General features: G+C 50.0%; 11 protein-coding genes across 11 annotated transcripts; 5 read left to right on the top strand and 6 right to left on the bottom strand.

The window, feature by feature from the left end:
* The first annotated feature begins 1,036 nt into the window (after positions 1-1,036).
* Positions 1,037-3,175, top strand: BDW74DRAFT_58783 (uncharacterized protein). The gene is made up of 3 exons (XM_073733234.1): positions 1,037-2,702; positions 2,755-2,847; positions 2,908-3,175. Exons 1-3 carry the CDS (start codon positions 1,125-1,127, stop codon positions 2,956-2,958), a joined length of 1,722 nt encoding a protein of 573 aa, XP_073581594.1. The 5' UTR covers positions 1,037-1,124; the 3' UTR covers positions 2,959-3,175.
* A 217-nt stretch (positions 3,176-3,392) lies between these two features.
* On the top strand, positions 3,393-5,726 carry BDW74DRAFT_180564 (putative ubiquitin fusion degradation protein (Ufd1); the record flags this gene model as incomplete). Its single annotated transcript, XM_073729782.1, has 3 exons — positions 3,393-3,478; positions 3,530-4,644; positions 4,978-5,726. 3 exons carry the CDS (start codon positions 3,393-3,395, stop codon positions 5,724-5,726), a joined length of 1,950 nt encoding a protein of 649 aa, XP_073581593.1.
* A 652-nt stretch (positions 5,727-6,378) lies between these two features.
* Positions 6,379-7,734, top strand: BDW74DRAFT_58758 (transporter YIP1). The gene is made up of 2 exons (XM_073733233.1): positions 6,379-6,858; positions 6,911-7,734. Exons 1-2 carry the CDS (start codon positions 6,508-6,510, stop codon positions 7,505-7,507), a joined length of 948 nt encoding a protein of 315 aa, XP_073581592.1. The 5' UTR covers positions 6,379-6,507; the 3' UTR covers positions 7,508-7,734.
* On the bottom strand, positions 7,651-9,574 carry sam50 (SAM complex subunit SAM50). The gene is made up of 4 exons (XM_073733232.1): positions 9,478-9,574; positions 9,301-9,417; positions 9,051-9,237; positions 7,651-9,002 (listed from the first exon to the last, which is right to left on the bottom strand). The coding sequence occupies exons 1-4, from the start codon at positions 9,508-9,510 to the stop codon at positions 7,795-7,797; spliced, it is 1,545 nt and encodes a 514-aa protein (XP_073581591.1). The 5' UTR covers positions 9,511-9,574; the 3' UTR covers positions 7,651-7,794.
* A 308-nt stretch (positions 9,575-9,882) lies between these two features.
* BDW74DRAFT_180561 (uncharacterized protein) lies at positions 9,883-12,407 on the top strand (the record flags this gene model as incomplete). The annotated part of the gene is made up of 7 exons (XM_073729781.1): positions 9,883-9,909; positions 9,963-10,042; positions 10,099-10,820; positions 11,255-11,361; positions 11,414-12,051; positions 12,101-12,276; positions 12,334-12,407. The coding sequence occupies 7 exons, from the start codon at positions 9,883-9,885 to the stop codon at positions 12,405-12,407; spliced, it is 1,824 nt and encodes a 607-aa protein (XP_073581590.1).
* A 480-nt stretch (positions 12,408-12,887) lies between these two features.
* BDW74DRAFT_157757 (uncharacterized protein) lies at positions 12,888-14,295 on the bottom strand. Its single transcript, XM_073725194.1, has 6 exons — positions 14,135-14,295; positions 13,859-14,083; positions 13,804-13,811; positions 13,600-13,751; positions 13,455-13,549; positions 12,888-13,391 (listed from the first exon to the last, which is right to left on the bottom strand). The coding sequence occupies exons 1-6, from the start codon at positions 14,176-14,178 to the stop codon at positions 13,022-13,024; spliced, it is 894 nt and encodes a 297-aa protein (XP_073581589.1). The 5' UTR covers positions 14,179-14,295; the 3' UTR covers positions 12,888-13,021.
* Positions 14,296-14,529: 234 nt separating this feature from the next.
* On the bottom strand, positions 14,530-16,678 carry BDW74DRAFT_186782 (putative GTP binding protein; the record flags this gene model as incomplete). Its single annotated transcript, XM_073731321.1, has 6 exons — positions 14,530-14,607; positions 14,657-15,801; positions 15,849-15,983; positions 16,030-16,143; positions 16,189-16,323; positions 16,372-16,678. 6 exons carry the CDS (start codon positions 16,676-16,678, stop codon positions 14,530-14,532), a joined length of 1,914 nt encoding a protein of 637 aa, XP_073581588.1.
* A 605-nt stretch (positions 16,679-17,283) lies between these two features.
* Positions 17,284-17,697, top strand: BDW74DRAFT_180558 (dolichol-phosphate mannosyltransferase subunit 3; the record flags this gene model as incomplete). The annotated part of the gene is made up of 3 exons (XM_073729780.1): positions 17,284-17,331; positions 17,383-17,451; positions 17,536-17,697. 3 exons carry the CDS (start codon positions 17,284-17,286, stop codon positions 17,695-17,697), a joined length of 279 nt encoding a protein of 92 aa, XP_073581587.1.
* A 208-nt stretch (positions 17,698-17,905) lies between these two features.
* On the bottom strand, positions 17,906-19,231 carry BDW74DRAFT_58704 (xanthine phosphoribosyltransferase). Its single transcript, XM_073733231.1, has 5 exons — positions 18,997-19,231; positions 18,793-18,899; positions 18,431-18,743; positions 18,263-18,375; positions 17,906-18,208 (listed from the first exon to the last, which is right to left on the bottom strand). Exons 1-5 carry the CDS (start codon positions 19,027-19,029, stop codon positions 18,160-18,162), a joined length of 615 nt encoding a protein of 204 aa, XP_073581586.1. The 5' UTR covers positions 19,030-19,231; the 3' UTR covers positions 17,906-18,159.
* On the bottom strand, positions 19,200-21,147 carry BDW74DRAFT_157751 (putative C4-dicarboxylate transporter/malic acid transport protein). The gene is made up of 4 exons (XM_073725193.1): positions 20,667-21,147; positions 20,304-20,619; positions 19,849-20,259; positions 19,200-19,799 (listed from the first exon to the last, which is right to left on the bottom strand). The coding sequence occupies exons 1-4, from the start codon at positions 21,004-21,006 to the stop codon at positions 19,451-19,453; spliced, it is 1,416 nt and encodes a 471-aa protein (XP_073581585.1). The 5' UTR covers positions 21,007-21,147; the 3' UTR covers positions 19,200-19,450.
* A 631-nt stretch (positions 21,148-21,778) lies between these two features.
* On the bottom strand, positions 21,779-23,300 carry BDW74DRAFT_58692 (F-box domain protein). Its single transcript, XM_073733230.1, has 2 exons — positions 22,620-23,300; positions 21,779-22,575 (listed from the first exon to the last, which is right to left on the bottom strand). The coding sequence occupies exons 1-2, from the start codon at positions 23,222-23,224 to the stop codon at positions 21,813-21,815; spliced, it is 1,368 nt and encodes a 455-aa protein (XP_073581584.1). The 5' UTR covers positions 23,225-23,300; the 3' UTR covers positions 21,779-21,812.
* Positions 23,301-23,304: the final 4 nt, after the last annotated feature.

Raw genomic sequence — 23,304 nt, 5'->3', positions numbered from 1 at the left:
TGAAATCCCAAGATTACATACTTCATATATCTACCGGAGTGGGCGGAAACGTACTGTGCAACCCTTGGCTTGGCAATTTGAGGACTCTGGCAATGCCAAGACCCTCAGCAATGTTGTCCCCGGAAATCTGCTTGGATCTGCAAGGGTGAATGACGAAGACTTTAGTATCTCTGAGCATCTCATTTACTTGCCGCCGGTTCGCTCCATGATCAAGGTATTGGCGTATTGGATAGTTTGTTCCTAGTACTACATTTAAAATCGTCAGCTCAGTCACTACTATTTGACTACTGTACAAATCTTACGAAGCTCAACCCGTTGGGTACCTAGTAATAGATTAATGGTCCTAGAAGCCACGGGCGGCTGATCTCCGGTTGACGCGTTGGCCGGGACCGCGTGACCAGCGATCCTTCATCCTTTTAAATCCAGGGCCCCGGCTTGGGTGGGGCCAGCCCAGATCGGATGACCTTTGGGTGGAACCATACACTCAGTTTCGATGTCGACGGAGTAAGTACCTATCTACCGAGCAGCCTAGATGTGCGCGGAGAATCCCCTTTGGAATGATCAGTTAGGGCCCAAAAGGCCAGGAGGCTGTTGTATTACCATATCCTCCTTAGCTGGACCTGTGCAGCAATGCCGTACTGTCTTTGCTTTTTGCAGCCTCTGAGTTGTACTCACAGTGCATGCGATGATCTATAAAACGGCGTCTTCCTCGACGGAGAAATAGTAGCATATCATATAAGACCCGACTTGTCGTCCGGTGAAGCTTTTTGACAGCCCCTGGTCTATCATTCAATGTTAAGCTCATCCGACTCCGACTCCGTCTTTTCTCCCAATCCCGTTTCCTGGATATTCCATTCCATACTTTATATACGTCGCATTTCCCCGCTCTTCATTCTTTGTCGCTTTGACTGCCGATTCCAGTCAACCTTCGGATCCCGATCCCTTTGAAATACCCTCCCCTAGGTATAGTTCGATACCTGGACGTGTCCGCTGAGAGGAGCACACCCCTCCGTGGTCCGCTCCTCGGACCTCCCAGCCAAACAAATTTCAGTACGCCTTTTGCCACCTCCGAAATTCATTGTTGTTCTGTCCCCTCTCCGTGCGCTCTGCAGTATCTAGGTAGTATGTCAGAAGCACTTTGGTCTGTCTTAGTCACTAGCATCGATCCTGATAACACAAAGAACATGTCTGCTGTTCTTCAATCCACCATCAATCTGCTGGAGACGGAACTCGTCAAGGCCAGAGCTGCTCTTCATGAGATCCAACCGAATGCTAGCTCGATGACAATTCGAGGCGAGGAGTTGGCCGCTGGAGCTATGGCCGCCTACCGTCAAAATCTCATCGGCTGTGCCCCCGATTTCTTCTATGGCACCCGCCGATTGACTCTCAAGGAACTAGGGCTCGTTCCCACCATTTCCGAAATCGAGCTCAGTGATGAAGAGGAGAACATCAAGGAACGAATTGAGCCCGCCCCGTCCCATGTTACTTCATTCGACGATGTTCTAGGCAATGGCTTGATCCTTGACCACCTGGTGCCATATCTTTCTCCCGGTTCTCTCCTAGCGCTGTCGGCCACCTCACGTTATATACGCGGCTTGATCATGGAAACGCCTTATATATTCCGGCGTCTTGACCTATCTAATTGTCGAGGCGCTCAACTGGCTGATCAAGGCCCCATCGATCCTGGTGGCCAGGTGTGGCGCGCTGAACGCATGGATGAATTACTGACCGAAGATGAATTCTACTCCGGGCCTTTGAGAGGCATCTTTGCCAATTTAGAGGGAAGATGTTTATTGCGTGACGTCCGGACTCTCATTTTGGATGGCTTGTCCGTCCCAGCTGATCTGGTCTCGGATATCATTATATCGGACCGCTTCAACCTCAGCCTCCTGTCCATTCGAGAATGTCAGCACTTAAACGAGCGGAAACTCATTCAAGCACTCAGCTATGCTGTTCGACCCACGCGGCCCGCTGGAACACCCCGCATCAAAGGTATCTACTACTTTACCCCTATGGATCGCCCTCGGGCCGCTGTCCGAAGCAAATATCGAGATTGGTGGGGTCAACGCACAATGGCGGACGTGACGCCGGCTCCTAACCAAGAGGAGAAACAGCGTCAAAACGCGTGGTTTAGTCCATCAGGTAAACTTCTCAAGCGCCACATTGAGGATGGCTGGGCGCAGACCCTCCAAAAATGCAAAGGTATCATTGCTTTTGATGCTGCCCTCTGCCGCGGCCCTCGACATGATATTGAATCATATGCCACGACATCTCAGAAAACGGGGGATGCCCAGCTTCATGGGCGGCTACTCGGACCAGCTATCGCAACAATTGCCCTGGGTTCTGGGGGCTGTGACGGCTGTCACACGTCTGAAGAAGGCCCGGCCATCTGGGGACAGTCCCCAGCGGAGTACTTCCCCCTTCTCACACCACCGCCGTTGCATTCATCGTCTTTGGCTGCAGCAAGACGTCCGGCACTTTTTCCCGATGAGCACCCTGTGCTGATTGCTCGCTGCGCTGATTGTCTCGCCGATCGGTGGTGTCATCGTTGCAATAAGTGGTTTTGCAACAGTTGTCTTCCACATCCAGAACACATCCGGAGCAATCTGTCACCCCACCAGACAGCCGTTAGAGGTCCCCGTGCTGGCGATGAGAGGCTTGGGCCTGGTGTGAGTAAGGATTGCTGGGAGTGCGGGCCAACGGTAAGTGGCACGAAGGATTCAGCATGGAATGTTGCCTGATAATCTCGTCTAGTGCGCCTCATGCAAACTGTACTGTCAACGAAACTGCCAGAAATGCCAAGGCGACTATTGCATCGAACATAACGAGGGATGCTCCTCCACTATGGTATGACCCATTATCCTGATACGAAGCGACCGATGGCCGACTGACGTCTTGACTTTCCAGTGCGATTGGTGCAACACGAGCACACGGCACCGAATGCGCGAGCTTTACTAGACTTTGCGCTCTCACTGCCAAAAATGGGGGTTCAATAAATTGAATCTTGGAACGAGCATAGGACGGTTGGCTTTCTACCTTTTGTTAGCACTGCTTTGAGATAATCTCGTTTGATACCATTTGTAATTTTGTTTATATATAGCTCGCTATTCTGCTCTTCAACAGCGGTCGCCGGTTAATGGCCGGGGTCTGAAATTAAACCAAACCAGCCCTAAAGGACATTCCACTTTCCACTTTATATTGTGCAGTGTGCCAGATGCAGTGACATAAAATAATAATTCACTTAAGTCACTGGAAAGCGCCTGGGGATGACAAATCCGGGCGGTATCTTCTGGAAGATGCAGCAAGACTCCCGTCAGGCTCACCAACGTTGTGGCCAACCTTAAGAATGGATTGTGCATCCTTCTGGGGGCTACTCAGACATTGCAAAAGCTATGGCTAATGAACAAGAACAACTTCGCTGGTCATCACAGTTTACCGTCACGCCGTCTCAAGATACGCCGAAACTACCTGGAGACAAGTAAGTCATCATCTCATGAGTTACTTCGGGAAAACTGATTATTTGTTGAAGGATCATTCTTCCACAGTCCGCACTCGAACAACTTCTCGACGCCGCCCCGCTCCAGGAGGTATCATCGCAGCAACCGTTGCGCCAGTACACCAACTCGTTTGACCCATTCAACCCTCATACATTCGCGGCCGAGGCTCAAGCACGCGATCACGGTGTCCACCGACAGCAGCAATTACCCCACCCCTTGACGTTTCGTCTTGTCAACCCTCAAAATGACCGTGTGATGTACGCTGGGATTCGCGAGTTCTCCGCGAGAGAGAACGAAATCGCTCTTAGTACCTTTTTGAGGGAAGCCCTCGACATAAATAATCTGGAGGAAGACTCTGGGGCCACCATCGTTGTGCATGCCAAGCAACTGCCCAAGGGCACTTATGTGCGCCTGCGACCGCTAGAGGCTGGTTACGACACGGAGGACTGGAAGGCTCTGCTAGAGCGTCACTTACGCGATAGTTACACTACGCTCACCACTCGGGAAGTTCTGACCGTATCGGGAGTCCAGGAAGGGTCGTTCAGGTTTCTGGTCGACAAGGTGGAACCAGAGGGCGAGGGCATTTGTGTCGTAGATACTGATTTGGAGGTTGATATTGTTGCTTTGAATGAAGAACAAGCTCGCGAAACACTACAGAGGCGGCTGAAGAAAGTTTCGCGGGCGCCTGGAACCAAAGGAGGCACGTCCGCTGGCGGAGTGCTCGAGCTGGGGTCAGAAGTGACTGGCCAGGTGCTTCCTGGCGAGTACGCAGACCATGAGCTCCGAAAATGGGAGGCTGGAAACAGCATAGAGATCAATCTTGAGGGAGAAGATGGCGTGGATGTCTCCTTGCTCGTGAATCCTCTTTCTGCCCGTCAGAGGAATCGGCCGCGATTGGACGAGTTTGTCTTTGGCGAGCTTTCGAGTCAGACACAGAAACAAATCAGCATTGCACCAACGAATGTGGAATTGGATGACGCTGAAGCGTTGTATATTTCGGTTCACGCGTTTGCTGTACCCAATGAAGCTGAAGATACACCAACCCAGCCGTCACCATTGCCCTATCGCCTGCGCCTTATATATGGGACCTCGGCTGTCACCAATGGGGCTCTGGATTCAGATACGCACGAAGCTGATGATGTCAAGTGTAATAATTGCGGATGTTGGGTTTCTCGAGGAACATTCGTACTGCACGAGAACTTCTGCTTTCGGAACAATATACGATGCACCAAATGCAACAATGTGTATCAAAAGCGATCCCCTGAATGGGAAAATCATTGGCACTGTCCACATGACGCTTCATTCGGAAATGACCTGGCCAGTCGGCGTAAACATGCTTCAATATTTCACACAAAGCAATCATGTCGCGCTTGTGGGTTCGAAGCAGAAGGGATCCAGAATCTTGCTCAACATCGAACCACGGTCTGCCCAGCAAAAAACATACTGTGTCAGTTCTGCAAACTGATAGTACCCCAAAAAGGCGAAACGGACCCAGATATGCATGACCCGGAGGTGCTGCTCTCCGGCCTCACGCCGCATGAGCTAGTAGATGGTTGGAGAACTACCGAATGCCATCTTTGTAACAAGATCGTTCGACTCCGCGACATGAAAACACACCTCCGCCACCACGATCTCCAACGCCTCTCTCGGCCCACCCCTCAAATCTGCCTCAATCAGAATTGCGGACGTACACTCGATGGACGCGGGGTACAGAGCATAATCAGGCCAGGCTCCGACACTCTAGGTCTCTGCAGCATATGCTTTGGGTCCTTTTACGTTGACACGTATGACCCTGATGGCAAAGTGTTGAGGCGACGAATAGAGCGCCGCTACCTCACCCAGCTGATGAAAGGATGCGGGCAAGCATGGTGCCGAAATGAATACTGCAAGACTGGAAAGGCAAACCGAGAGCAAATCCCCGAGCGATCAGCTTCAATGAGCGCAGCTACTATCTTAGGCCAAGTCCGACCTCTGGTTGACGCCGTCGATTTACAAGGGAAGGGACCGCACACCTCGCCGTTCTACTTCTGCACAGATCAAGCAGGCCAGCAACGGCGTGGTTTTGCGGAGATGCTTGCGGCCGAAGAAGGTGGAACCGCTGGGAAGAAGACGTACGATCTACCTTGGTGCGTTGCTGCGATTGAAGCTGCAGGAGGCGAGCTTGATAAAGCGCGCGACTGGTTGGAAAACTGTGCTCCTGCTCGCGGCGAGGGTGTTGATGTAATTTAGTATACTATACTTGGGGATTGTTTAACCTTAATGTTCACTGGAATCATCTAGAGTTGTTGTGGTTCAGGAAATCGTGAACGTTAGTCCTATACCTGATGATTTCTAGGTAAGCATGAGCAGGTAACGTATTTATTAGGTGATCCGCCCACCATAGGTTATCCGCCCACCCTGTAACCCATATAAAACTATAATTTTCAGTTTCTTATAACTCAACAACAATAATAGCTAAAAAATATAGAAAAATAAGATTTTATTAGAGATATAATATAAATTTTATGAAAATACTAAAACTTAAGAAAAATATCAAATTTAAACCATTAATTACCTTATATTTAATTTATTACTAAAAATACAGCGGTAATTAATATTACTAGTCTAAATCTTATTTAAAAAAATAAAAATAAATTTAGATAATATTTCAGAAGTATATAATAATATAAAATTAATCTTAGGTACTCTAGGCTTAAAATAGTGGAATTAAAATTATTTAAAATTCGTGATTTTGTATGGGGTACGGGGTGGGCGGACTACCTGTGGTGGGCGGATCACCTGATAATTACGTTAGGTAACTGATGACTAATCTGCAGATTGAGCTTCACCGCCGACAGGTGTTCTGTATCAGCGAGCCACCCTGCGTAGAACCACAAATTCCCTCCGACATACATTAAGTACCAACCCTATACTTCGAGTGTCGAGACACAAGCCTTATAAAGTACTGGTGCTGCTCATTTTTCAGCATTCGCGAGATCCCTTGACGTCAACGTCAACCCCGATTCCTATCATGGCGCAATACTATCCGCAACAACAGCCCTATGGAGCTCAGTCATCAGCTCAAAACCTTCAATTTTACCCGTCTAGTTACTCATCCGTCTCAGGACACACGACCCCTTCTCAAGCCTCATATGGTGGTTTCGGCGCACCGCCCAACCCAGCGGCACAAGGCTACCCCGTTGGAGGGGTGGGGGGCGGCTACGACGGTTTCGCATCCCCTCCTGGTGGTGTGAGCGGGAGGATGGGTGAACAAGGAGGCTTGAGGACCGGGTGGCTTGCTGCATTTGGCACGGAGGGTTACGACGGCGAACCGCCGCTGTTAGAGGAGCTAGGGGTCAATTTTGAACACATCCGGACCAAGGTACAGTGCCCGACCTCCTGCTCGACATTGCAGGCTAATTTCAATGTCGCAGACATTAACAGTCCTAAATCCATTTGCGCGTATCGACCAGCACCTTATGGATGACAGCGATTTGTACGGTGCACTTCTATATATCGTCCTATACGGTACATTCCTGCTTCTCTCAGGCAAGGTGTTCTACGGCTACATTTACGGCGTCGCCGTCTTCGGCACCATCGCACTCCATCTCATTCTCAGCCTCATGTCTCCCATTGATCCAGCCTCCCCAACGCAGCCGCCCAATGCCGCAGACCCATCCATCAACTACGATCCGCACGCCAAACCCGGCTCCTCGGGTCACTTCTCCGCGACCTTAACGTTTCCGCGCTCCGCCAGCGTTCTGGGCTATTGCTTTTTGCCGCTTGTACTGACAAGTCTTTTGGGCATTCTTGTACCCATGGATTCTATGTTCGGGTACCTGCTTACAACTGCTGCCGTCGGGTGGTGCACATATTCTTCGTCTGGGATGTTCTGTGCCGTGGCGCGGATGAGTGGTATGAGGGGCCTTGTAGCTTACCCGCTGGCATTGTTCTATGTCGTGTTTGGTCTCATGTCCATTTTTTCGTCCATTGGGAGTGGAACGCTTGCGGCGAAGACAGGGGCTGCTTAGTTTATCTTTGATAATCTTCTATTCTACGTTAAAAAGATTCAAACCGACATCCGGGCTTGCTTTAACTTACACATGTAAAGTTTAGGGTGGTCTTATTAACAGCAGCTGGGGTTAGCTAACATCGTCACAACTGGGAGCACACTGTTGCTGCGCATGTGACACTTGATTCTAAATGAATCTGGGAGCTGGGAGCTAAATTTGTCAAGGGCTCAAAGTTATGATCGAAACGCTGACAGTAAGAGAACAACAAGACTTCTATATTCAAGGTAACCAACGAATTTATGTTTTTACAGGAAGTTGATGCCGATTCCGAGCTGCAGCCCCTTCCTGCCTTCCTCGCCTTTGCGCAGCACTAGCGGGAGGGAGACATTGAGCTCGAACCTCGCTGCTGGATGGGCGTAAACAAGACCGACACCGGCCGCAACACTGGGCAGGCCGTTGCCAAGTTCCGAGATGGTGGATGACACAGCGTCCTGCACTTCTCCCTTGTTGGTAGGGGCGGCCTTTTGCGCAGTTCTCAGAGGCAATAGTCGTCCCCCGTTGACGAAGGCCTGGAGCCGGAGAGGTTTTTCAGCGCCCACTCGGGGAAGTGGGAAAAGAAGGTTGGCGCTTCCTGCAGCATACACATCACCTCCAACCGCATCAGGGCCATCGCGGGGTCCGAGGCCTGAAAGACGGAAACCGCGAACATCTGTTGGCCCGCCGAGTTGGAAGCGGTCATTGAGGCGAGACAAGCGTGGCCGGGAATCAGAGTCGAGGCCAAGAGGACAGAGGAGTCCAGCACGGAATCCGGTAGTGAAACTCACGCCACTTTCTCCCTTGATTCCAGGAATTGGAATTGCGATGGCAGTTTGCGTCTCAACCTCGGACTTCCAGAATGCGACGTCGCCTTTCAGTGGACCCCAACCCGCCAGCTCATTGAATGTCTTTGCGTAGTAGCCTCGGGAGGGAAGAAATGGGTTGTCCCGGCGATCTGTCGTCCAACTGTGGAATACGCTGCTCTTGACGCTGTCTCCTGCATCCGCCCGTACTGTGGGAGATGCATTCTCTGCAAGACCTGTCACCTGTCTCCAGAAGCCACTGTAACCGATTTCGTGACGTTGGCCAGATCGACTTAACCACCGAAGTTTGCTCCAGCCACCCTTCAACACTTCTTCATGACTTGCCCATGACTTTTGTGTTGAGCTGGCAATTCCGCCAAGCTCCAGGCGGAAATCCGGGTCGCTGAGAATTGGAGTGTCAAATGCAGCCTGATAAGCGGATCTTGTTCTTGTGCCGAGCGAGGCATTGAAGTTCAGGTTCTCAGCACCTCCAAATACGTTGCGCCACAGGAGGTTACCATAGGCCGAACCCTCCGCGTTGCCGAGGTCAGTTCCGGTCTTAAGCAGTACTCGGGACTTCTCCTTGACGTTGTAGTACACATTGATTTTCGGGAGCTCTGTTTTGGAGCCAGGTGTCTGATCCAAATACACGGTGACTGGCTGCTGAAAGATGTCTACTATCCCCGTTAGAGTTGGAACTCATGCCCAATCATGCCACTGACCAAATCTGTTAAGCTTGTCCGCACGGGCGGATATCTCTTGCAAAGCTTCCGACAGGGTATACAGTTGCTTCTTATTGGAGCTCAGCAATGGGTTAAAGACCTTTTCGAGAAAGCCTCTGCGTGTATTCTTTGCGTTTAGTACTTGGACAGACGAGATAGTGCATGGTAAGGTAGAGTTTTGGTCAATCTAGGTTATAGCTAGTCAGTATCCAACGCCGAAGCACTTTGTTAGGGATATTGGGGACCTCACCAGCTCTCCGAGACGATCTTGCGCCTTCTGGTAGATTGCATGGAGGCGCTCGTTGACAGCCTGCTGCTGCTCTTCTTGCACCTTGGGATCGGCGGGTCGCTGAAGGCGCTCGAAAATCTATAAACAGCGCCAATGGTTAGGGATGGCTAATTTAAAGGGGGAGAGGGCACTACATACGTCTCCATCTTCTGCGGAGAGCGAAGAAGACATTGCGACGGCGACAATGGCCAGTAAAAGACCAGGAGTGGCTATCGGGTTCTCGTCGAGTCCTGCCCGGGGCGTCCGATGAAGCAATACTGTACCTAGTTCCGGCAGGTCACGTGGAAGGCTATAGGTACGGAGTATTCGCCTTTCCAGACCAGCAGCGCAACGACTATCAACATCTCGTCTTCTCGACTCGCCCCCCCCCCCCCCCCCCCCCCCCTCCCTCCCCCTTCCACCCCTCGCCTTTTTCTTCGCGTGTGCTCTCCATCGCTCTTTCCGTCCATTTACTTTCCTATCTTGCGTGTCATTTGTTCGGCCACACTTGTTAACTCTCTTCGCATTGCTTGTAAACCCCACTGAAGACAAGCACGTTTTAAGATGGCGACAAAAGCAGCTTACAAAAGAGTAAATTGAAACCCAACGCTGGCCGATTTGAGTTTCTACTAATTCTGTAACAGCTCACTCGTGAATATCAAAATATTCAAAAGAATCCTCCTCCTTTCATCGTTGCTCACCCATCCGAGTCCAACATCCTAGAGTAAGCTAAGCGCACTCTTAACGGAGGCATTAAAGTGACCTAACTCAGCGCTTTAGGTGGCATTATATCCTCACCGGCCCTCCGGGTACACCATACGAAAATGGCCAATATTGGGGTACATTGATGTTCCCCCCCGAATACCCATTTGCCCCTCCCGCCATTCGCATGCACACACCAAGTGGTCGATTTCAGCCATCCTCCCGCCTCTGCCTCAGCATCAGTGATTTTCACCCAAAGTCATTCAATCCAGCTTGGGAGGTATCAACGATCCTTATCGGCTTGCTCTCCTTCATGACTAGTGAGGAAATGACTACCGGAAGCGTAAGCGCAACAGAAGCGGAAAGACGAGTTTTGGCCGCGCGCTCCAGATGGTGGAATTCTACAGGCGGAGGCACCCACATCAGCGCGACCCCCGGTGTGACACCTACCTCCAGAGGCATCAATAATGTCAAAGCAGGCGACGGAGGGCTCAAGTTCCGCACGGAGTGGCCGGATTTAGATCAAGAGAATTGGAAATGGCTCAAGGAGAACCGCATCGACACTGCGACCGGGCAGTTGAGGCTGGATTCAAATACCTCCTCTACCAAATGCTCTCCAGAAACAAGTGCGCTTCGCAGACGCCCCAACGGCAGTGCGCCAGGCATCGGAGCTGTCATGGATGGTGGTAATGCTGCACGAGAGGTCGGCCAGACTTGGCTCCAGCGTAACAAGATTTGGGTCGGCGTCGGTCTCCTGTTTGGGTATGCGCTTATTACAAGGCTGGTCCAGGATGTTCAGGGTTGAGCTTGTCCGTTATCTACTTGTTTTCAGAAGTTTCGGGTCATCGTCTCATCACTCTTCGCTCAGCGCGTTTTGTTCTCTTTGTTCTATACCGTTGGGATGGATTTTATCTTTGTGTTGGCTGCGGGCAGGCGTACAGAGAAGGAAAGGCGTTACTCTTTAATAGACGGTTCACAATGGACTTTAGTGCAATGAAGCAAACAGATATGGGTCTAATTTTAGTTTGACTGAAGAGCCACTCAGCCGATCCAATGGCCGCGTTTAGATTACGATACCGTAGTTACCGGCCGTTGTTATCAGCTGTATCGATTAGATCATTATTCCAAATATTTTAAAAGCTTCAACTTTTTATTTCTGTCACGTACCGTCGGCCATCTTTAGTCTTCTCCATTATTTTCAAGCCTGGTGCTGCTCAGATTATATTCTACATAGTCTACTATTTTTCATCATCATTTATCATGGGTTGGTTCTGGGCAGATTCGCAGCCGCAACCTCCGGCGCGCAACCATGCGGTGGCATCCTCCAATGCGTCTCCTCCGGTAAGTAGAAGATACACAATAGACCTCAAATTGCTGACAACAAAAATCTTAGCCGGCATGTCCCATGCATTTATCAAATCCTTCACCTCAAACTATTCCCGAAGCCCCGAGCGCGTGTCCCATCCGATCAGCAGACTCGCCCTTCTTCGTGTCCCCAAAGTCTACTTCTTCCCAAGAACCTGCTGTGCCAGAGATGAAACAGTCAACACTGTCGAAGCTCAATCCCTTGAACTACATGTTTTCGTCTCTCTCGCAGGAGCGCGCTCCCAATCAGACCGTGGACCTAGGCGTGGAACGTGAGGTCTCATCTATACCTCGCGGCGACTCAGAAGGGAACTGGGAGTATCCCTCTCCGCAGCAGATGTATAATGCTATGTTGCGAAAAGGGTACACGGATACTCCGCAAGATGCCGTGGAGGCCATGGTTGCAGTACACAACTTTTTGAACGAAGGCGCTTGGGACGAAATTGTCAACTGGGAACGCATCTTCTCCAAAGGACTATCGCACGGATGGGAGAAGTGTCGACGGGGTGAAGAGAACATTCCACTGGAGCTGGCTAAAGATGAATATTATGGGACTGCGACTACAACTCCCCCACGTCTTGTGAGGTTCCAGGGCCGGCCACAAGAGCTTACGCCGAAAGCACAGTTCTTCCAGCTTCTTGGCCAGATGTATCCGTCGAGATTCGAGTCAGTTTCCTTCAATTTCGTGTGTGGAAATCTTACTAATTGTCTATAGGACGAAGCCTCCATTTGACCGCCACGACTGGTACGTGGTGCGCGATACACCATCGGGTCCCAAGGAAGTTCGTTATGTGATCGACTACTACTCTGGGCCTCCGGAGCCGACAGGCGAGCCTGTATTTTACCTTGATATCCGGCCTGCCTTGGATACACCCACAGCTGCCGTCGAGCGTGCGTCATCTCCATTACCACCCCCTTCTTTAATCATACTAATTCCCTATCTTTTAGGTCTTATGCGGTGGGGTGGTAACGTCTGGTATAAAGCCAGCGGAGGCGCTGTCCGAGAGAATGGCGGAAACTGATCTGGTTGGCACACCGATACGTATTGCTTGCATTCTCCACTCTTGTCGCAAAATGACCTGAAAATGATTCTCATTTGATGATCTGACGGTTTGTCTTTTTCCTTGCATACGCATTCGCATCCCTCCACCGAGTATTGGGTCATCATTCAGTGTATGTGGAGTTGAGATTCCGTATTTGGGTTGTTTAACATTGCCATGTTTCAGCGGCTTTATCACTTATGTATATATTATACTCTTATACTCTGTATCAATAGCTTCATCTGTGCCCCCAATCCTACTTTGAGGGTTGATTGGCTTCACAGTAGTTCGTGGCATCAAGATGTACCATTTGATGAACGAAAATACTAAAAAGTAGCTTAGAACGGCCTCGTTCAGGATGAAAAGGCAAGCAAATTGCAAGTGTTTGACGACACATCATACAGTAATGGATATTTGACATAAGCATCATTACATGGGCATGATTACATAGACATCTAAACTGATACTTGATTATATAAGATGCCTATAGCGATCATAATAAGGTCTGAGCAGCAAGCAAGCTTTTTACGAGCTTGGAATCGAGATATACCAAGCGAGGGGTGATTCCTAGAAAGCAATGCAGACTGCATTCATGACTAGTTTCCGATAGCCTTCCTCAGTTTATCCAGACCAAACATCCTCGTCATAACGGCATGGGCAAGACCAGTCCATGCCCATCCACCCATGCCCATCCAGACGATCCAGCTCTTGTTTCCTTCCCAGATCCAGCTCTTTCGGCCTTTGGCCCAAGGCCAGATCCAGCGCCACGGGGCAGCCCCGTACAGGACCTGAGCAACGACGCTTTTCGCATAGGCAGTATGTGCCATAGCTCCGTCCTGGCTGTGGGTAACGCGCCGATTATACTGGTCTTCAATCGGAGCATAGATAGAGTTGGGCGCCAATATGCGTGGCGTGCGCGCAATGCGTGACTGAACCCCGCCAGTGACAACTGTAATTACATTCACGCTGACATGCATGTCAGTAGGCCGTGGCCGTGTTCGAAACCAAACTGATAATGGCACTACTTACCCATATGGAGCTAGCTCAACCCTCAAAGTGTCGCTGTAGGAGTGCAGTGCTGCTTTCGAAGCATTGTATATCGAGCCAAAGACATAGGGTATGACCTTCGCGAGTCAGTGAGGTTAGTTAAGCAGCAGGCAGCCTAGGGACGTACCCCTGCAACGGATCCAATCTGGAGTATGGTTCCCTTTGCCTTGATTAGCAACGGAATAAATGTCTTGCAGATGTAGACGACAGAGATGAAGTTGACTTCCAGCGTGGCCCGGACTTCAGCTAGGTCAACCTCGGCAGCAGGAACTGTGTAATCTGTGCATCGTCAAGTCAATGACATGAACCGTGTCGCTCTATGGATACATACTGCGGCCCCTGGAGTATGGTCAGCACGGTAACATCATTTTGTCCGGAATACCCACGCATTGTTCACCAGGTAGTCCAATCCCTTGTCACCTAATCTTCTTTCGATCTCTGCAAAGCACAGCTGGACGCTAACTTCATCGTCCACGGTCAGACTCAGCGCCTCGATGCCCACGGCTTCGAGGTCATCTATCTGCTTTGCATTGCGAGCTGTTGCAAAGACTCGCAAGCCTTGCTTGTGGAATTCACGTGCAAGGGCATTCCCGATTCCTCCAGGCGCGCAGCTGTATCAAGGCTCAGCAGCGGTTCACGGCCGCTCTAATGAAGGAACTCACCCCGTAATAAGGACAGATTTCCGCTTGTCACTGCCAGTGGTCATTGCAGCTGGTAGGCAAATGGAAGCAAAGGATGTCTTCTGGCAATACTTTGTTCGGGATGGTCTTGAATTCTTGATTACCTATACTATTACTCCACATGCAGTAGGAGCCGATGTGGGGCCTGGCTAGGCTCGACCCTGGCCAAACCGCTGGGCCTGTGACACAATGGCGCAGCAGCCCTGCATACCGTACACGTGACAGTCTACTGTAGACATGGACACTACATGGTTGGCAATTGATTGTTCTTCGTTTGGAAAGTGGTTGCCTTGACGCCGAGTAGTCATCATTATGCCAGAATATGCCCATATTTTGCCTGGTTTAAAGACGAATAGTCCAGTTCCATCTTAATCACTTCACCTGTGATACTTTGAGATATGCGTATTCATCAATTCCTGCACTGTAGACCTCCAAGAAGGGCTGATCGCGTGGGACTGAGGGCATCAGTTAGCTTGGGTAATACCTAGCAAATAGCGGACTTACCTGATTCTTCAACAACTCCTGCACCAGAACTATGATATTATCCCTGTCCTTGCGCCACTGCACCTTATCCGTCTCGCTATCAGACGGTTCTTCGGCGCTCAAGGTTTGCTCAATCATAGAGAGCCCGTCAATCTTCTGTAATCCATCGACGACAGCGACAGAGCCTGCCTTGGTAGATGCCATCAGCGCAAGCGCAAACCATCCCTCACTCCGGACAACTGGCCATTGATCCTGCTTAATCATTGCGTCCAGCGGTAGGACTATGCCCTTATGGGTAAATAGAGAGTTGAGAAGAGTGTCACCAGCAGGATCGGCCTTGGGTATAAGTGTACGACAGAGAGATGCTGTGATGCGTCCGATCTCTGTCTTTATTGGCGTGGAATCGGTTTTATCAAAAAGTTCAAGAAGTAATGACAAGTAGGTCTGCCCCTCTTTCCCCTCCACTTGCTCTAGTAGCCGACCGATGTTCTCAGGGGAGGAGATAACTAGCTGTCGGGTGATACTCGTTGCTGCGAGTTGAACTTGTGGAACCGTCTCGTAGGCCCACAGACGGGTGATGGCTGGCATAATACCGGCCTCACCTATAAGAACCCTGTTATCACTAGGTATTGCCAAGTTCTTGAGGAATCCAAGTGCGGAGTGAAGTGCTGCGCCTTTAGCATTGCTATTGAGGACAGCAATCAGTTCTTTGTGGAATTCCAGGACTTTAACCATGGCCACGCAGACCTCGTCGGAGCGCGCCAGGTTCCCGAGCATAAGACAGGCGCAGATTTGGAGTTGGTCTTCAGGCCTACTGAGCCAGGATTTTAGCATTCGCGAGAGCGCTGAGTCTAGGGGATAGAGCTCTGCGAATCGCGGCGAGGCAGATAATTCTGCCAATGCCTGGTTGATTTTCAGTTGTGACTGTGTGAGCGCGTGCGTGTCTTCTGAGCTTTCTGTGTTGAAGGATGCCAACCGTCTGAGGATTGACAAAACGCCGGGAACCATGCGCCTCGATATGCAAATGTCTTGGAATCTAGGTTTATTCAAGTATGCAACAAGGCAGTTCGCAAGGGAACAGAATTGGGCCGGCTCGGCGTCCGAACTCTTCATCAAGTCTAGTAAAAGTGAGATTGTCCCATCAGGAGAGATTTCTATGCCTTGCTCTGTTATACCATTAGTTGAGTCCCAGTCCATACGGGACGGCGCTTACCTTGCTCTCCTACGAGCTCTATAAGCTCGTAAGCATAATCAAGAAGAGCGTCATTCTCTTGAAATGCATCACTTCTAACCAGGGTTAAGAGGATATATACTATCTTCTCCGCTGCTAGTCGAGACTGGGCAGGTTCTTCATTTTGTCAGCATCAAAGAACATTCCAATTGAAGAGTCATACCGTAGTCAATGCATAAGTTATACACAACAGGTATCACAACCTGAAGGAGTTCAGGCCGCAGTATATACCGCAAGATGGCAGGTATATAGTTCACCACGATCGCCCGGTTTTCGTCTGTAGATATTTAGATTTATACATCCCACAGTGAAGAAGACTAACCAGTATCAGCACAGGAGTTCCCAATGAGTCTCAGACAATGGAGAACTAGGCTGCTCTCCGTAGCTTCTTCAGAGGATATAAGGCGAAGGAAGAAGTTTAGAACGCCCGTGCGGCCATACACGGGACGTAGCAACGCTATAAACAAATCAGCAAGTGGCACATCAACCGGCGAGATAGACTGACGGTTCCTACTCCCATTCGCCAGGGCTTCTGTAGCCCGAAGCAAGGACTGGGACGAGAGCTTGGATAGAGATCCTGGCAAGTCATCAAAAGCCGCTATATCGCCGGCCGGCTCTGCCTGTTTCAAAGCAGTTTCGACGGAGTTCAAGAGGGCTTCTTGCTCCTGTGCTGGTAGAGTCTCAGAGCGGGGTGGTTCTGATGCTGGGGCCGACTCTGGAAATATTTCCTTTAGCGAAGGGAAATCCAGGCCTTCTGTTGTATCCCAAGCCTCAGCTTCCAGAGTATCAGCATTAGTATAGCTGCTCATCATTCTCTCGATCTGGGAGTTTGCAGTATCGGAAAGCCGCTCCGCAGGTAAATAAGCGCTATAGTGGGCTATCCGCTGGAGATCTGTAAGGGGCAAGATGCGAATTCGGAGTCGATCTAGGCGATTCTTCTGACTATGCCCTAATTCTGCTTTAACATACAAATAAAAACTCCTCAGCGAAACCACGAGTACTGATAATCCCTAGAAGATTAAAACGAAGCTTCTATCAGAGCCTGAGGCGACGTTTAGTGTAGCGTACGGGTTTTGTATCAACGTCTGAAAGTCAAGCCCTTTACATTGAATAAAGTAGCACTTTTTGTAAACCAAGAGAGAACATGTAATACATAGATCCATGCCCTGCTAGCCCCAGCTATACCAAGTTGCATTGAAAACCACGTGGTGGTTGGAAAGGCAGATGTGTAATTTATAATACACCCATACAGCCACCTCCGCAGTGCGAACTCATTCAGGTGTCCGTTCGAGCTCCTCCATCCAGTTGGCAGTCTCTCATTTATCTACGATCAACTTGCACTCCTTTTCCCAAGCTCCTTTACTCTCCCTTACTTTATAGCTCGTCAGAATTCGAACCAACTAAAAACACTATCACAATGACGCGCGCCCAGCAGACTCTCTCCGTTCTCCTCCTCGTCTCCTCCGTACGAACCAACGATCCCCCCTTGTCCAAACCCACAGCTAACAGGATACAGCTCTACCTATCCCTCTATCTCGGCCTTGTTCCGCTGAACGAAACCATCCAGCAAGAAATCATCCCCGTTGTACGTCTACTGGCCGCTCCTTCCACCCCCTCCGCCCATTCCATTGTCACAACACCCGACTAACCCCTCTTACGCGCGGTCTAGCTCCCTTTCTACGCCCTCATATCGTTCGGATGTTACCTTCTCGGTCGCCTCGGGCTGGCGATCCTCACCTTCCACGACGTGCCCGAGGCGCACAAGGAGCTGCAGGGGGAGATTGAGCAGGCCAAGGCCGAACTGCGCAAGGCGAACGTCGACGTGGACTAAATGCATGAAGCACTATATGTCTTTCTACTGCAACTCGGTGCAAGGCCCTCAGGCGCTCAGATTGAAGAGATAGATGAGGAAATGGATGGTGGGGGATCTTGTAATATATACTACGTGGTATGGTCATGGTCTGTATGCGTGCGATATCTCCGCTGATTGCGGAGCGAAGTTCATTTTGGTGGCATCGTGCCTAGGCGTGGGACTCATAAAGCTAAAATAATTCCAGAAAGGAAAACAGCGCGCAAGGTTGTCTAGTCATTCGCAAGTAGACAAATCGCCGACCAGATCTGCTGAAGTGATTGCTTTTATCTATGAAAGATCATCATGAAAACCGGTCGTAAATGACGTCTAATATCGTCAATTCCTCGAAATGGGCGCCAATAACCCCCGGGGCGGGGCGTGTGCAGGATGCTGCATTTTTGGGATCCAATGGAGTAAATGAAAATGTTGTCTGACAGTGGCTCAAAGAAGAGGGTTCGCCTTGGCCAGCGCATCGTGCTCGTCAATGTCCCTACAAAAAATTCCGGTCAGTGTTGTTCGAAAGACAGAGGGTAGAGAAACATACTTGGCCTCCCAAGGGTAGCAGATCCAGACATCCTCGGTGGTGACAGCGGCGTGGTAGCGACCAGACTCCATCATGTCAGCGGGCAGTTGGCCCTTCTTAGACTTGTCCTTGTTCTGCTCAAGCGGTTAGCATAACCCCCAGCCCAAAAAACCCCCAGTAGGTACATACGTGTAAAACAAACACGAAGAAGTTCGTCTTCTCGCCCTCGCGGCCAAGTTGCTTCTGCGCAAGCTCGACATCCTTCTGCAGCTCACGGACGGCATATTCCAGAGTAGTCCGCGTGTCATCAACCTCGTCGACAATGAGGATGTTCTTGCCAATCAGGTTGGCCATCTCCAGAGAGCTCAGATCCAACCATTGTGTGCGGGTGACCTTTGTGCCAGGGACCTCCTCGGGATCGCCGCGGCCGAGATCCTCGTAGAGCGAAAGACCGATAGCCTGGATGGGGATGTTGGGGTCGCCGGAGCGCTTGAGGAACGATCTGGTAGCTTGTCAGAGGGATCGTTGTAATTCCTTGCTGGTCGTCTTACCGGAGAATACGTGCAGGGACATAACCGCCTCCGCCAATAGCGATCATCAAGTTGGGGTGGAATGTGTTCAGAATCTGGTCAGCTGAGGACTGGCACAGCTTGTGGACCTATGACACGGTTAGACTGGCCGCGTTGCGCAAGATCGCATTTTCGAAGCATCCATATTCGAGTGCACAGGACGTTATCAAGCTTGTCGAGTCATACCTGGTTGTACGTGACATAGACTTTTTGAGGCATGTTTGCGATAAGGCGATTCTAGATAGCGCGATAAGAGCAAGATTTCGATGAGAGCCGTGCGTAACAAGCTGAACAGTCGCAGACAAGCAGTGAATATGAAGCAGATGAGAAAGAAAAGTTCAATATATTCGAGAAAAAGATCAGTGTTCGAGGGGTGAGAAAAAAAAAAAAAACTTAGCTACTATCGCCATGTGGCACCCGCACCATGGATTGGACCGCAACTGCGGTGGAGCCTGCAGGAGCCCTGCCATCCCGTCGGAGTCTGCCGACGTATAGTGACCATGTACGTCTGCTTTGCATAAGGAAATTATTTTCCATGGACAGAGTATATACAGATACGGATACAGATACAGGTCCTGCCACGCAGAGCATCCGGTCACCAAGCAACGCCGTCAGAGACTGCGTCATCCGGCAACGCGGCCTATTCTGGGATCTCTTCTCCGAGTGTGCCAGGTCTGATCTCATTGATTTCGAACCCTCCCTCGTCTTTATCTTCACCCTTTTGCGGCCAGAGGATGTGACGGATGATGACAGCGCGGACCATCATAAAGACAACAAATATCCACATCAGGATAAGAGGGACGACCATGACGCATCCAATAACTAGGATCGGCTTGCAGGAAAATGCATTCCCCACGGCAAAGGTAGACGTGATTAAAGCTGTGTTTGGGAAGACAAACGAGAACCAACCCATTGTGAATATCATCCGGCCAGGGCCGATAGCTGATAAGTGCGCAAAGCTTGCAATGAAGAAGAAGAAGATCGCAAGACTAGAAATGTCAGCCATGCATGAGCCTTTGATTCAGCAGAAGGGCTTACCCCCATAACCACAACGAAGCAAAGTTAACCACGATCCTCAAGACACTGGCGGCCAAGGCGCCATCGCCCATGAAGTCATCTGGGAAAACGTTGTCCGCCTGCGCAGCCATATTCACCAGACCTGCAACTGTGAATGCACTTGGACCAACCGATACAAACATCCCAGGTCGAATGTTCTCCCGTGGGAGCTTCTGAGACATCAATCGATAAATAAAGGCCGAATAGACCATGAGCGAAACCAAGAAGCCTACTCCCTGAATAGTTGTGCCCCCAACGATGATGGGCAACGCTCGAGAAGGCTCCAACTTGGCTGACAGAAGCCCAGCGTGAGGGCCGATGATCAGCATAGGATAGGCTGGGAAGATCCATATCGGCGTCATCTGCGCTATGGTAAATGTCTGTGTTGACCACCTACTGCTGTTAGTGTGAACGATGAGATAGGCATGGTTGCATACAGAAGGAGATAGATGCCGGCGGAGGATATGACAGCCAGGGTAGCATCGATCCAGAACATGATATGCACGGCATCCGTAAGCCATGGGCCGGTATTATCGGTTCCATATTGCGAAATGTTGATCAAGATCGTCCCAAACGAAACTACCGACGCTGGAACAAACAGTGACTCCGTGGGATGCAGCAGAGAAGCTTTGAAAGTGTAGGGAAATAGGTAAAACCGGGTAAGTAGTATAGCCCAGATTATGAGATAGAAGACTATGTTCATGAGGAAGAAAATAATCCCAATGGTATCCAAGCCTCGAAATCTATAAGGAACTGTCTGCCGATCAGTGTCCGTTTTGTGTTAGGGTTTGAGAGCTTACTGGTATATATAACATTAGCAATGCCACCTGTGGCCATGGTCAAAGTGAAAAACGCCCAAGTAAAGTGCCGTATCCGTTTCTTCCAGTTGAGCTTCCCGCCAGTTGACTCGGATATTGTCCTAGCCAAAGACAAGTCGGCGCCACTGTATGCGCGATAATAGGAGCCATGCGTGGACTCCAGCGCTGAAGAATGAGCCTCACGCACTCGCGAGCCCGTTGGCTGGAGGACTGCATTTCCGTCTGTCAAGACTTTTTCTGCATCCTCGATTGTTGGAGTACGGTATCCCTCAGTACCAGGAGATCTTAGGTGCCTGAGTGGCGGGGGGAGTTCAAGGTGCATTGTCAAATACTTCCGGTAAACATCTTCTTCTCGTTCTCAACACTAATCTTTCACACCGCGTATGGAATGAACGGCAGCTGCCAGGCTAAAGAGCATAGAAAATATTATTAAACGAAAGGCCGACTCCAAGGCAGTCGGTCAGCTGGATCGGTTTGAACGGCAGTTACGGCACAGCAATACGGGATCCACTCGCATTGGGGCAAATCACAGAGTCTGTGATGGAGACTGGGGTATACCCGGGGTACCCGACCGGAGTCGAAGCTTGTTTTGTTAGATTAGAAGTCTCAAGTCTCACGCTGCACTTATAGATATATGAGTCTGGAGAAACCTGAACGAAAGCTTTAGTTAGAGTCGGCGCAAGATGACGCCATGTCATGTCGATCTGCATCAGTAGTGCATCGTCCAAGATTATGACTATGATATTCAAATAGTAGGCAGGTTAGGCATCCGTTTTCCGATTGAAGTAGTGATATTGAAGATCAATATCACGGTGCTGAGGTGCAGCTGCAGGTTGCTTTTTCAGGAAGCCAGGTCGGCTAGACGTACAATGGCTTTGATCGTAATCCAGCATGATATGATTTTTACCTTATGCTATATTACTGTCACTGTCATATTGTCGCCGGACAGACGTTCTCTCGCGCATACAACCGATATCTTTGGGCTCTGGAGCAAATTTGTGAACTCAAGACCTGCGAGCTGAGGCCCTGTGAGCTAGGACCCGGGACGTAGCCCTACCTACACGCTCTGCTCCAAGTACCAGTGAACTTCATTCGTCTTAGGTATCCAGGCTGACATAGTATATCTCCCTAGCTAATTTGCTCCATGAAAGACAATAACAGCGTTCCGGACATACCGACAATGGCTATATATCTTGAATCGCCTACCAACACACGACTGGAATACATCATGAGTGAAGCCTCGTCTGACAGTGGCCTGGGTAGGTCAAGGTTCTGGCTCGCGTAGAGAGGCGTATCAGCGTACGGGTTCGAGATCCAGATGCTTTGTTTGCCATCATCATCATCCTTTATCCAGTATATGATGCCGTTATCAACATTGACCATGCAAGGCGGACGGGCAATTTGACGGTAAGGCAGCGTGTGCACACAGACTTGCTCTGTTTGTTGGTGGTATGTTATTGGCACAATGAGGTCGATTGAATGCCGCCCATAAACAAATCCAATGTCTTTGCAACTGTATTGCCAATCCCAGCCGAGGCATGCCAATCCTTCGACAGGTGGTAGCTCCAGAGTATAGGATCGCGCTATTGATACTTTCCCATTTTCATGGAGCTCATGCTTCACAACGTGTAGACAACTGATATTTTGTTCAAGGCACACCGTTGTCAAGAACCTAGGAGAAGTATCCAATCCCATGAGTGCTAAATCTTGTACTCGCTGAATGTTATGGGTTCTTCGGTTTCCTGTCTGCAGATCAAAATGCATGACCACCTGGTTGTTCATGAGGTGTATCGCAACTCTGAAGCCGCTGATAACGAATTGGGATATATTGGCGTTGGGAAGACGGACAGTGTGTGTTTCTTCCGTATTGATATTCCACGCATGGAGATGCCTATGGGACGTCAGCCGCGCAATGCAAACAAAGACTCAACTCACCCATGAATAGTGATTGCAGCAACCATACTTGCGGACACGCGAAGTCTCACAAATTTCGCGCGATTCTCCGTGCAAAAGCGCCGTGTCGTATTGGAGAACGGCTCATAGACCACGATCGAAGTGTCATCATCAGTCAACCAGGCATATCTTCCATCTGAATAGTCAAAGCCAAGTGGTGATTGCCCCCCCGCTATAGATTTCACCTGAGTTTGTGCGAATGGAAGTCCCTTTTCTAATCGAAGCCTGTGCTCCGAGTAGCGAGCAAACGTAGCCTTGAAATTATCGTCGAGTGTACTACCAGTGTACTGGCCGTATAGGATACTGCAGGCTGCCTTCGAAGACAGTACATCATTCCACCTTCGCGAGACCCTTCTTTGTACGAGGACATCGCTTATGCCCAAGTACTGGATGATTTGCAGTGCAACTTCTAGGGGTAAGGAGCCGAGAATATCCTTCTGGAAAGATCGCTCGTTGATACGCTTCTTCACGTCCCTCCATTCATGTGGCCCTAGCTGGTCTATGATCTGATGGTAAACGATACGTCGAGCTGAGTTTGTGTCCAGTTGTTGGAACCGAGTAATGATTTCCTGTATGTCCTGATCCATGACCTCAGCAGAAAAGATAATCACATGGTCTGGATATTCAGACTCTCCTGGTCATGGTCATAGAAGCATAGTGAGTAGGA

The sequence above is a fragment of the Aspergillus multicolor genome, assembly GCF_047715735.1.
Source record: "Aspergillus multicolor strain CBS 133.54 unplaced genomic scaffold BDW74scaffold_22, whole genome shotgun sequence".
Classification (NCBI taxonomy): Eukaryota; Fungi; Ascomycota; class Eurotiomycetes; order Eurotiales; family Aspergillaceae; genus Aspergillus; species Aspergillus multicolor.
This window is presented reverse-complemented; position numbering and strand designations above follow the sequence as displayed.